General features: G+C 42.3%; 1 protein-coding gene across 2 annotated transcripts in view; it reads right to left on the bottom strand.

Annotated features, from left to right (window-relative positions):
- Positions 1 to 11,387, bottom strand: part of LOC143274595 (HEAT repeat-containing protein 6-like) — a 51,500-nt gene that overhangs the window by 37,424 nt on the left and 2,689 nt on the right. For both annotated transcript variants that reach the window (XM_076578456.1, XM_076578457.1), the window contains exons 2-8: positions 10,824 to 10,931; positions 10,299 to 10,442; positions 8,184 to 8,299; positions 6,601 to 6,715; positions 5,016 to 5,111; positions 2,892 to 3,329; positions 889 to 1,011 (exon numbers count right to left, since the gene is read on the bottom strand). In XM_076578456.1, coding sequence (XP_076434571.1) covers positions 889 to 1,011; positions 2,892 to 3,329; positions 5,016 to 5,111; positions 6,601 to 6,715; positions 8,184 to 8,299; positions 10,299 to 10,442; positions 10,824 to 10,931 — 1,140 coding nt within the window. The remainder of the gene's footprint in view (positions 1 to 888; positions 1,012 to 2,891; positions 3,330 to 5,015; positions 5,112 to 6,600; positions 6,716 to 8,183; positions 8,300 to 10,298; positions 10,443 to 10,823; positions 10,932 to 11,387) is intronic.

Here is an 11,387-nt window from a genome sequence, read left to right as displayed (position 1 = left end):
AACACACACACAAAAACTTAATCAAACACACACCTATACACATATGCTAAAAACCCCGACAAACACACACAAAAAACCAACACACAAAAAAGACAACATTGACCCACCCATCCACCCCAAGGCCCCTCCCAACCCCCATCAAGATTCAACTCTTTCACTGCCACAGGCCACTCTTGCTGACTGGACAGTGCACCACCACCATGGGCCACATTAGTCGACATCCAGGGATCATGCTGATGAGACCATTTTTCACATTGTAACAAAGCTTGACAGCTGAAGCCAGTTTCTCCACCAATAGAGACAATGGCTAACCTTTGCCTCCTGACTTGAGTTTGAAGTGAACGAGTCCATTGTAGTGTTTTGACATCAACTGAAGCCTGTGAGTGAGAGCGTTGTTTAAAAAAATATTTGGCGCTGGGGAGTTCTTTTCCACACAGAAACTGGGTTGTGAAAGATTATAATTAATTAGTTAAAAGAAGAATTCTGTCTACTAATATTAGAAAACACTCACCATATGTTAACATGGTAACAACGGGACAGTTGTAGTTCTATGATGTCTCCTGTGAACTATGTTATTTGACTGTCAAATGAGTGCAGCTAGTTGGGAATCAGGGTGTCACATTATAAGTGGATTTTTTATGTATTTATTTATTTATTTTATTAATTTTTTTCTTTTCTTTTTCTTTTTCTTGTGTGTGTGTGTGTGTGTGTGTGTGTAAAAATACCCTTGCTAATTATTACCATGCTTGTGTAATATGCAACTTGTCACAGGAAAATTGTCATGGTGATGATGTTGAAGAGAAAATATAACCTTCATTGCAAGGGGAAAAGAAAAAGAAAAAAAAAAGGTTGTGAAAGATTCAAACAGCAGACGTGTAAGACACTGACCTTGGGAGAGGGATCCTTGAGGATGGAGGTGAAGAGACTCTGCACCTGGGGGGAGTTTCCTGAAGCCGCCGAGTCTGGGATGAAGAACGGCCAGTAACCGAACATGGCCCGCTTGTCCACCAGCTGTCCAGCCAACACACACAGCAATCAATCAATGAATTATAAGGATACTTATCCTCAGTCAAAGACCAAGCTCTGAGCTCTTTACAAACACGGGGTCATTTGCACAACAGGCTGCCTACCTGACTAGAGATGACTGACGGCTGCCATAGTAGGGCACTCATTCGTTTCTTGTTCTATTCAATCAGATTTCAGGCATGCATACATACACACTCAGACAGACATGTAGCATTTCACGTGTATGACCGTTTTGTTTATTTATCTCGCCATGTATGCAGCAACACTCTCGTTTTCAGGGGATGTGCATGCTGGGTATGAGTTCTTGTTTCCATAACCCACCAAACGCTGACATGGATTACAGGATCTTTAACGTGCATATTTGATCTTCTGCTTGTGTATATACACGAAAGGGGTTCAGCAACACCAGCATCATCATACACTGAACCACTGCTATAGACAGGTAAAATGACAGATACAGAACAAAACAGAATATATTGATGAACTGAGGGATAGAAATAGTATGGTGATGAACTGAAATATCTTCATTGAACAGAACAGAATATGTTGATGAACTGAGAGATAGAAATAGTATGGTGATGAATAGTATGGTGATGAACTGAAAGATCTTTATTGAACAGAGTAGAATATGTTGATTAACTGAGGGATAGATATAGAAATAATATGGTGATGAACTGGTAGATCTTTACTGAACAGAACAGAATATGTTGATAAACTGTTGATGTAGAAATAGTATGGTGATGAACTGACAGATCTTTATTGAACAGAATGGAAAATGTTGATGAACTGAAAGAAAGTTCTAGAATGAAATAGAATGAATAAAAGAGAACAGAATAGAATATATCTTTATTACCAAATTTACCAGGGTCACACATAATACTGGGGGATGACAGGGGTGTGTGTGTGGGGGGAGGGGGGGGGAGGTGAGGGGGGTGTACAAAAAAGGTACAGGAAATTGAAGGCAAACACAAATACAGTGGGATTCTAGACACATATGTATCCGCCTTCAAGTGTTTGCACATGTGCATGCTCGCCTGCACATATGCCAACACACATAAAGTGAGAAAGCTAGATAAATACTGAAAGGTATACACTTCAGAGAAATCAGAGTAGCCTTTACACACCCTGGTTCACAGTATGTTGTGTGGATTTGTTCCAAGCAAAATATAGTGGGTTTTTTTTTTAATCACCAAGCGGAATCATGTTGTTCCTCTTTGCTTGAGAACATCACTTGTTTATACCAGACTGATAACTTTTGTCATTTTTCAAAGATTGTGGCCTGAATTACAGAGGGAGGGAGAGACAGGGGGAAAGAAAGAGAGGAAGAGAGGAGAGAGGAAGAGGGGGAGAGAGAGAGAGAGAGAGAGGGGAGGGAGGGAAAGAGAGAGGGAGGGAGGGGGAGAGGAAAGAGAAACAAAGAGAGGGAGGGAGAGGGGAGGGAGGGAGGGAGGGAGAGAGATATAGGAGAGGGAGAGAGAGAATGGGGGGAGAGAGAGAGGAAAGGGGGAGAGAGAGAGAGTGGGGGAAGAGGGAGAGAGAGAAGAAGGGAAGAGAGAAAGAGGAGAGGGGGAGAGAGAGGAGAGAGGGGGAGAGAGGGGGAGAGAGAGAGATAGGAGAGAGAGAGAGAGGAGAGAAGGGGAGAGAGAGAGAGGGGGGAGGGGGAGAGAGAGGAGAGGGGTAGAGAGAGAGAGAAAGAAGAGGGGTAGAGAGAGGAGAGGGGGAGAGAGAGGGGGAGAGAGAGGAGAGACAGAGTGGTGAGAGAGAGAGGGAGGGACAGAGAGGAGAGAGGAGAGAGAGAGAGACAGAGAGAACAGAGAGAAGAGAAACGAAACACACGACACTCCACCCCAGACAAGCCCCCGTACCTTGCACATTCCAGCCAGACAGGTGAAAGCCGCCACCCTCACTTTGGTGCTGTGCAGGTGGCTCTTCCCCCCACCACCCTGCCCCGCCTCTGAATCGGAAAACTCAGAGTCCGAACTGGTCCATCTCGTCCACGAGGCTTGAGCCATGGGCTCGAACCCCGACACCGCTGATCGCCCGCCCACAGGATACTTCTCTGCGCCGTCACCGGCGTGGTCATCGTTCGCCGCATCTTCGCTCGCTCCACCGCCTTTCTTCTTGCGAGTTTTCTTGTTCCTGGTCTTGGCAGAGGAGGTTGGGGTGGAGCTGTCTGTTCTTGGTGAGGGGGCGGGGTTGGGGGTAGCCCCGGGGGGAGACTTGGTGTTGTAGCCCGAGGCGATGGTTGGGAACAGTTCTGGGGGGATTGTCATCGGCTCCCCCAGGCCATGGAACATGTAGCCCTGCAGGTAAAAAAACAAATACAAACCCACGTCAGTCACTGCCAATGGCATCGTACAGCACTATTTCAAGACATTACCAAACTGACAGATAAATTAAGGACCATGGACATGACGTCACCTTGAAGGACCAATCTGCATGCTATGACACCTGGAAACAGACAGGTAAACTAATGACCATGGATATGACATCACCTTGATGGATCTATGTTTTGACACCTGGAAACAGGTAAACTAATGAACATGGACATGATGTCACCTTGATGGATCTATTCTTTGACACCTGGAAACATACAGGTAAACTAATGACTATGGACATGACATCACCTTGATGGATTTATGACACCTGGAAACAGACAGGTAAACTAATGACTGTGGACATGATGTCGCCTTGATGGACACCTAGAAACAGACAGGTAAACTAATGACCATGGACATGACGTCACCTTGATGGACACCTGGAAACAGACAGGTAAACAAATGACCGTGGACATGACTTCACCATGATGGATCTATGACACCTGGAAACAGACAGGTAAACTAATGACCGTGGACATGATGTCACCTTGATGGACACCTGGAAACAGACAGGCAAACTAATGACCGTGGACATGACGTCACCTTGATGGACACCTGGAAACAGGTAAACTAATGACTGTGGACATGATGTCACCTTGATGGACACCTGGAAACTGACAGGTAAATTAATGACCATGGACATGACGTCACCTTGATGGATCTGTGACACCTGGAAACAGACAGGTAAACTAATGACCGTGGACATAGCATCACCTTGATGGATCTATAACACCTGGAAACAGACAGGTAAATTAATGACCATGGACATGACGTCACCTTGAAGGATCTATGTTTTGACACCTGGAAACAGACAGGTAAAGTAATGACCGTGGACATAGCGTCACCTTGATGGATCTATGACACCTGGAAACAGACAGGTAAACTAATGACCGTGGGCATGATGTCACCTTCATGGATCTATGTTTTGACACCTGGAAACAGACAAGTAAACTAATGACCATAGACATGATGTCACCTTGATGGATCTATGTTTTGACACCTGGAAACAGGTAAACTAATGACCATGAACATGACGTCACCTTGATGGATCTATGACATCTGGACACAGGTAAAGTAATGACCGTGGACATGACGTCACCTTGATTGATCAATGACACCTGGAAACAGGTAAACTAATGACCGTGGACATGACGTCACCTTGATGGATCTATGACACCTGGAAACAGACAGGTAAACTAATGACCATGGACATGACGTCACCTTGATGGATCTATTCTTTGACACCTGAAAACAGACAGGTAAAGTAATGACCGTGGACATGACATCACCTTGATGGATCTATGACATCTGGACACGGATAAACTAATAAACATGGACATGATGTCACCTTGATAGATCTATGACACCTGTAAACAGGTAAACTAATGACCGTGGACATAGCGTCACCTTGATGGATCTATGTTTTGACACCTGGAAACAGACAGGTAAACTAATGACCATGGATATGACGTCACCTTGATGGATCTATGTTTTGACACCTGAAAACAGACGGGTAAACTAATGATCACAGACATGATGTCACCTTAATGGATCTATGTTTTGACACCTGGAAACAGACAGGTAAACTAATGACCGTGGATATAGCATCACCTTGATGGCAGCCAGGAACTGTCCAAGGTAGGGCTCCACCTCCACCTTAGCGTTGACCACCAGGCTGTGGATTCCCTGCAGAGCTTCCCCCACCAGCTGCACATAGACATCAACACAGGTGTTAGTTATTTTTATCATTATCATTATCACTGTCATCATCATTACCATTGCTGCTGTTATGGTTATTATTACTATTATTCTTACCATCATTATCATCATCATCATTGTTATTATGATTATCATTATGATTATTATTACTATTACATTATCATCATCATTACTTATATTATTACTATTATATGACAGGCGCAATAGTTGAGTGGTTAAAGAACTGAACTTTCAATCTGAGTGTCCCAGGTTCAAAAACTCAGTAACAGCGACTGGTGGATAAAGGATGGAGATTTTTCTGATCCGGTAGGTCAACATATTATCATTATTGTTATCATTAGCAGCAGTAATACTCGTACAGCACATATCTTCGGTCAGAGACCAAGCACTAAGCTCTTAACAAACACGGATTCATTTGCACAACAAGCTGTCTACCCACCTGGGTACAGTCACCTGACAGCTGCCTTTGGGTGCTCATCACTTGTTTCCTGTGTGTATGTGTGAATGTGTCTGCTTTATTATTTATATTTTTTTTTTTTATACATTTATTTGCGTATTTATCATCATTGTTGTCTTATCTATTTATCTTATTTATTTTATTTGTTTATTTATCTATTTATTTATTTTATTTTTATTATTATTTATTTATTTATTTATTCAATTATATTATTAGTATTTATTTATTTATTATTTATTTTATGTTATTTATTTATTTATTTATTTCAAGGCCTGACAAAGTGCGTTGGGTTATGCTGCTGGTCAGGCATCTGCTTGGTAGATGTGGTGTAGCGTATATGGATTTGTCCGAACGCAGTGACGCCTCCTTGAGCTACTGAAACTGAAACTGAAACTGTTTCCTGTGTCATTCAGTTTTGTGAGAGCACCACTCCCCCTGCACTGCATAGTGTTGTACAGCTGTGAGGAGAAAATCCTGTAATGAGTGCAACAGCACAGCGGTCAAAGCACTGACTATCAATCTGAGGCTCCCAGATTCAAATCTCGGTAACAGCGTCTGGTGGGTAAAGGGTGGAGACTTTTTCGATCTCCCAGGTCTGTCAACATGTGCAGACCTGCTAATGCCTGAACTGCCCTCGTGTGTATATGCACACAGAGGATCAAACACATACGTTAAAGATCCTGTAATCCATGTCAGCGTTCAGTGGGTTATGGAAACAAGAACATACCCAGCACGCACACCCTTGAAAACGGAGTATGGCTGCCTACATGGTGGGGTAAATAAACAAAACGGTCATACACGTAAAATATTACATGTCTGTATGAGCATGCATGTGTACATGACTAAAACCTGATGGAACGACACAGGAAGCGAATGTAAATCACCCAATGGCAGCCGCCAGTCAGCTCTACAACGGTACGCAGCCTGTTGTGCAAATGACGCTGTGTTTGTAAAGTGCTTAGAGCTTGGTCTATGACCGAGGATAGGCGCTGCATAAGTATCCCTATCATCACCACTGACCCTGCACTGCATGCTGTTATAGAGCTGTAAGGAGGGAATCTTGTGCAGCAGGGTCAGCAGTGTGGTAAAACAGGTGACAGCGTTGGCGTGACACAAACCCTCCTTGTCTGTCGTTCTGCAGAGGATGGCGGAAAAAAAAGCAATCAAAAGATGAATGATTCACAAACAATAAGTTAATACCCGATGACTCTTCACACAACTCAGGGAGAAGAAGAAGACGAGAAGGCGAAGAAGTTAATTCATATTGTTTTTGATACATTAAGACATATATAATATAGAAGGATGAAATAATACATGAAAATCTTTCTCTCTCTCTCTCTTTTTTTTTTTTTATAGCATATCAACCAAACCTGAAAAATTTAAACATTTTACAAATTATGACACTTTCTTTGTGTGTGTGAGTTTGTATGTAACTGTGAGTGAGCATGTGTGCTGATATATATGCGAGTGCACCTGTATCACTGTTAATTAAAAGGTTAAAGGTCCCATGTAATATGTAAAGCACCGTGTGTGATTGTTTGTTCTTTGAATTACCTTGATCATTGTTGTTTTTCTTGTTATGTGTAATTTGTGAAGTGCCATAAGCCTCTCTGTGAGGGAACAGTGCTATAGATCAACACTTCATTATTATTATTACTATTATCATCATCATCATTATTATCATCATTACCATGATAAACAATCATTATTATCATTTTAACATTATGATTATCATCATCATTATAATTGTTATTACTGTTACCATTATCACTATCATTAAACTGACAGCCACACTTGAGACTGTGTGGCCTCTGCCAGTGTGGCCAACAACATGATCATCATCATCATTATGACTAGTATCAAACAACTGACCTCGTGTCAATCAGTGCCCCTACCTGATGGCCAGACTTCGCAGTGTGTGGCCTCTGCCAGTGTGGCCAACAACATCATCATCATCATCATTATTACTATTATTGAACAACTAACCTAGTGTCAATCAGTGCCCCTACCTGATGGCCAGACTTCAGAGACAGTGTGTGGCCTCTGCCAGTGTGGCTATCATCATCATCATCATCATCATTATTGCTATTATTGAACAACTAACCTAGTGTCAGTCAGTGCCCCTACCTGATGGCCAGACTTCGGAGACGGTGTGTGGCTTCTGCCAGTGTGGCCATCATCATCATCATTATCATCATCATCATCATCATTATTACTATTATCAAACAACTAACCTAGTGTCAATCAGTGCCCCTACCTGATGGCCAGACTTAGCAGTGTGTGGCCTCTGCCAGTGTGGCCAACAACATCATCATCATCATCATCATTATTATTACTATTATCAAACAACTGGCCTAGTGTCAATCAGTGCCCCTACCTGACGGCCAGACTTCGCAGACAGTGTGTGGCCTCTGACAGTGTAGCCATCATGATCATGATCATGATTATCATCATCATCATTATTACTATTTTTGAACAACTAACCTAATGTCAGTCAGTGCCCCTACCTGATGGCCAGACTTCGGAGACAGTGTGTGGCCTCTGCCAGTGTGGCCATCATCATCATCATCATCATTATCATCATCATCAATCAGTGCCCCTACCTGATGGCCAGACTTCGGAGACAGTGTGTGGCCTCTGCCAGTGTGGCCACGTCAGGTTCGGGTGACGTGATGATGTGGACCAGCAGTCCCGTCTTCCCCACCAGGAAATCTTCATGCTGAAACGTCGTCAAGTATATTGTACTTATATGGCGCAAACTCCCCATATAATGGGCTCCAAGCGCCTTTCATGAAACAATATATATACAACAGTGCACAACAACATACTTCTACACTTGAAAAAACAAAAATATGTGCATCTAGATACACCAAGAAAATACTACAAGTTGCAGATATGGACAATCACACACACACACACACACACACAAACACAACAAAATTACCCTACACATGCACACATGCACGTGCACACACACTCACGCGTGCACATATGCTCGCGCACACACAAACACCCACCCACAGACACACACACACACACATGTCGATTTCAGTACAGGGTAAAGTGGGGTGGGCAGGAGGAGGAAGAATGCAGACAATTAGCTATGCTTCATTACAGCCAAAGGCCTGTTTGAACAGGTGGGTTTTCAAGTTTGTTTTGAAAGAGGACAGTGCTGGTAAGTGAGGGAGATCCAGAGGAATCATCACTACAGATGCATGTGTCAGCAGCAGCAGTGAAGGGTCTCCTTACACCTTCATATTGCACTTCCCAACTGTCAAGTCTTCAAAATACTTCATCAAACAAAAGTTACATCTTTTTGTTCTGCTGCAAATGATTTTGTTTCGAGATTTATATTTAAAAATAAAAAAAAAAGCAAAAAAAAATACATCATCATGAGCTTGTTAAAAGTTTAATTAATTCTGAGACAAACTACTTTCAAAATATAATTAAAATGTTTTATCTATTTTACTAGTATTTACCTTTTTTTTTTTTTTTTTTAAGTTGTCTTTTTGAAATGAGTTTTGAATCCAAGCAATAACAGCTAACACTATCCTGGGGAGTTAATGAAGAAAGAAGAATCTAAACAAATCTCTGGGTTCTTTCTGCCAAGAAAGATGATTCTAACACTCTGTTCTTACTTCCCGGTTCTTCCAATTCAGTACTTGGGCATATGTACATCGTGGAACTGTAATTTACTTATAGTATACCATGCTCTGTGACTTCCTTCACCTTCACCTTCACCTCTCCCGTAGTCTGGGTTCAGACCGTTGGGGCACCGCTGCTGACCTGGCCACCACCCCTCTCCACTCTTCACGGTTTTCTGATTTCCTCAGGGCGTCACCGAGCGTCAAGCCTGTCCACCCCTGGATGTTGTCTTCCCATCTCTTCTTCTGCCGTCCTCTCCTTCTGCCTCCTTGTACGGTGCCTTGCAGGAACGTTTTGGCAAGACCAGATGATCGGGAGATGTGTCCATACCACCTAAGTTTGCGTTTTTTCACTATGGACAGAAGGTCTTCGTAGGGTCCAATACTTTGCTTGATTCTGTTCTTCACTTCCGTGTTAGTGATGTGGTCTCTGTAGGAGATGCCAAGTAGTCTACGAAAGCATCTCATCTCGACAGCTTGGATTCTTCTCTCGATGTCCGCAGTCAGGGTCCAAGTCTCGCAGGCGTAGAGCAATATTGATATAACCAGGGAACGCATCAGTCTGATTTTTGAGCTGAGAGCGATGTTTTTGTTGTTCCAGATGGTGTTCAGCTTGTTGAGTGCCATTGTTGTTTGGGCAATTCTCGAGAGTACTTCTGGTTTAGATCCTTCATCTGACACGATTGCTCCCAGATATTTGAAGCTGTGGACTGTTTTCGTCGTTGACTTTGATGTCAATGCTGATGCCGTTGGTGTTGTTAGTCATCAGTTTGGTTTTCTCCGCACTGATTTGCATTCCATACGATGTGGAGGCTTTGTCTAGATGTTTGACCAGGCTTGCCAGTTCTTCTTCTTTTCCAGCCAGTCCATCAATGTCGTCGGCAAAACGTAGACTTCCATTAAAAACAAAAATAAGATACACACACACACACACACACACCAACACAAAAACACAGACGCAAACAGACTCACACACACACACACACTCACAAACACGCAAAGAAAACAGCAACAACTCCTCACAACCACCATCACCAAAGACAACAACAACAACAACAATTCAGGGGGGCTCACTCTGAGGAAGGGTTCGCAGTGGTCCTCCATAAGAATGGCCACAGCCCGAAGAACCTCAGCAATGGACCATTCAGGACCCATCCTCAGGGCCTGTACCGTGAAGTCTGTCAGTGCCCGGCTGGTCTCCATGCCCAGTCGCTGAACCTTCACAACAAGCACTGCGGTGTAGAGTGGGACTGATATGACGTCATACACCATCTAAAAAAATACACTGGTGATTGTAAATGTCACCAACTATGCAGCTTTCATTCGCTGCACCATTCTAATACAGTAATAGTAACTAAACAAACCAACCACTTCATTAAAAAAAAAATGTGAGAAAGAGTGGTCATGAATGATTCATGTAATTTGTTTTTTTTGTTTTTTTTTTTTTTTTTAATGTAAATCGCCCTGAACTCTTACAGAGAAAGGTGCAATATAAATGTGCATTATTATTATTATTATTATTATTATCATTATTATTATTATTATCATTGTTATTATCATTATTATTATTATTATTATTAATTTTGTTAATGTACTTACAAGTTTATATTTGATGAAGTTGTGGATGACATAGCAAACTTTGGTCACCAATCGTTCATGCATTTGAGGAATCAGGGTACTCAGCTTCTTAAGTACATTGTTTCCAGCCTGGAAAGGCAAACAAACAAACAAAACCAATAAAAACAAATTTTAAAAAAATGGCAAGAAACTTCACAGAAATTCAATGAACTTGTTAAATCAGAGTGACGTCAGTCAGGGCTCGCATTAGAAAGACAAGGAGTCCCCAGGGACTACTTCATGCTGTTGATAAGAAGGTCCCAGAACTGCAGGATTCCTGGATAGATCATAGACTGATACCAGTGATACACGGTTCTTATCATCCTTATCAACTTCAAGAATAATCATGGCAATACAAAAATAATTTGTTCTGTAAACACACACAAATGCAAACACAATGTACATACATGTGTACACACATACAAATGTGTGCACAGATACATGCACAAACACACACCCACACCCACACACTGAAAGACAGACAGGAGCAACAGGTTTGCGGTTCATGACAACTCTGAACTCAGCTATTTGCCTACAGCCATTGTT

This window comes from Babylonia areolata, chromosome 29 (assembly GCF_041734735.1).
Source record: "Babylonia areolata isolate BAREFJ2019XMU chromosome 29, ASM4173473v1, whole genome shotgun sequence".
Lineage (NCBI taxonomy): Eukaryota > Metazoa > Mollusca > Gastropoda > Neogastropoda > Buccinidae > Babylonia > Babylonia areolata.
Note: the sequence above shows the minus strand (reverse complement) of the source record. Positions and strands in the feature narration are given on the sequence as shown.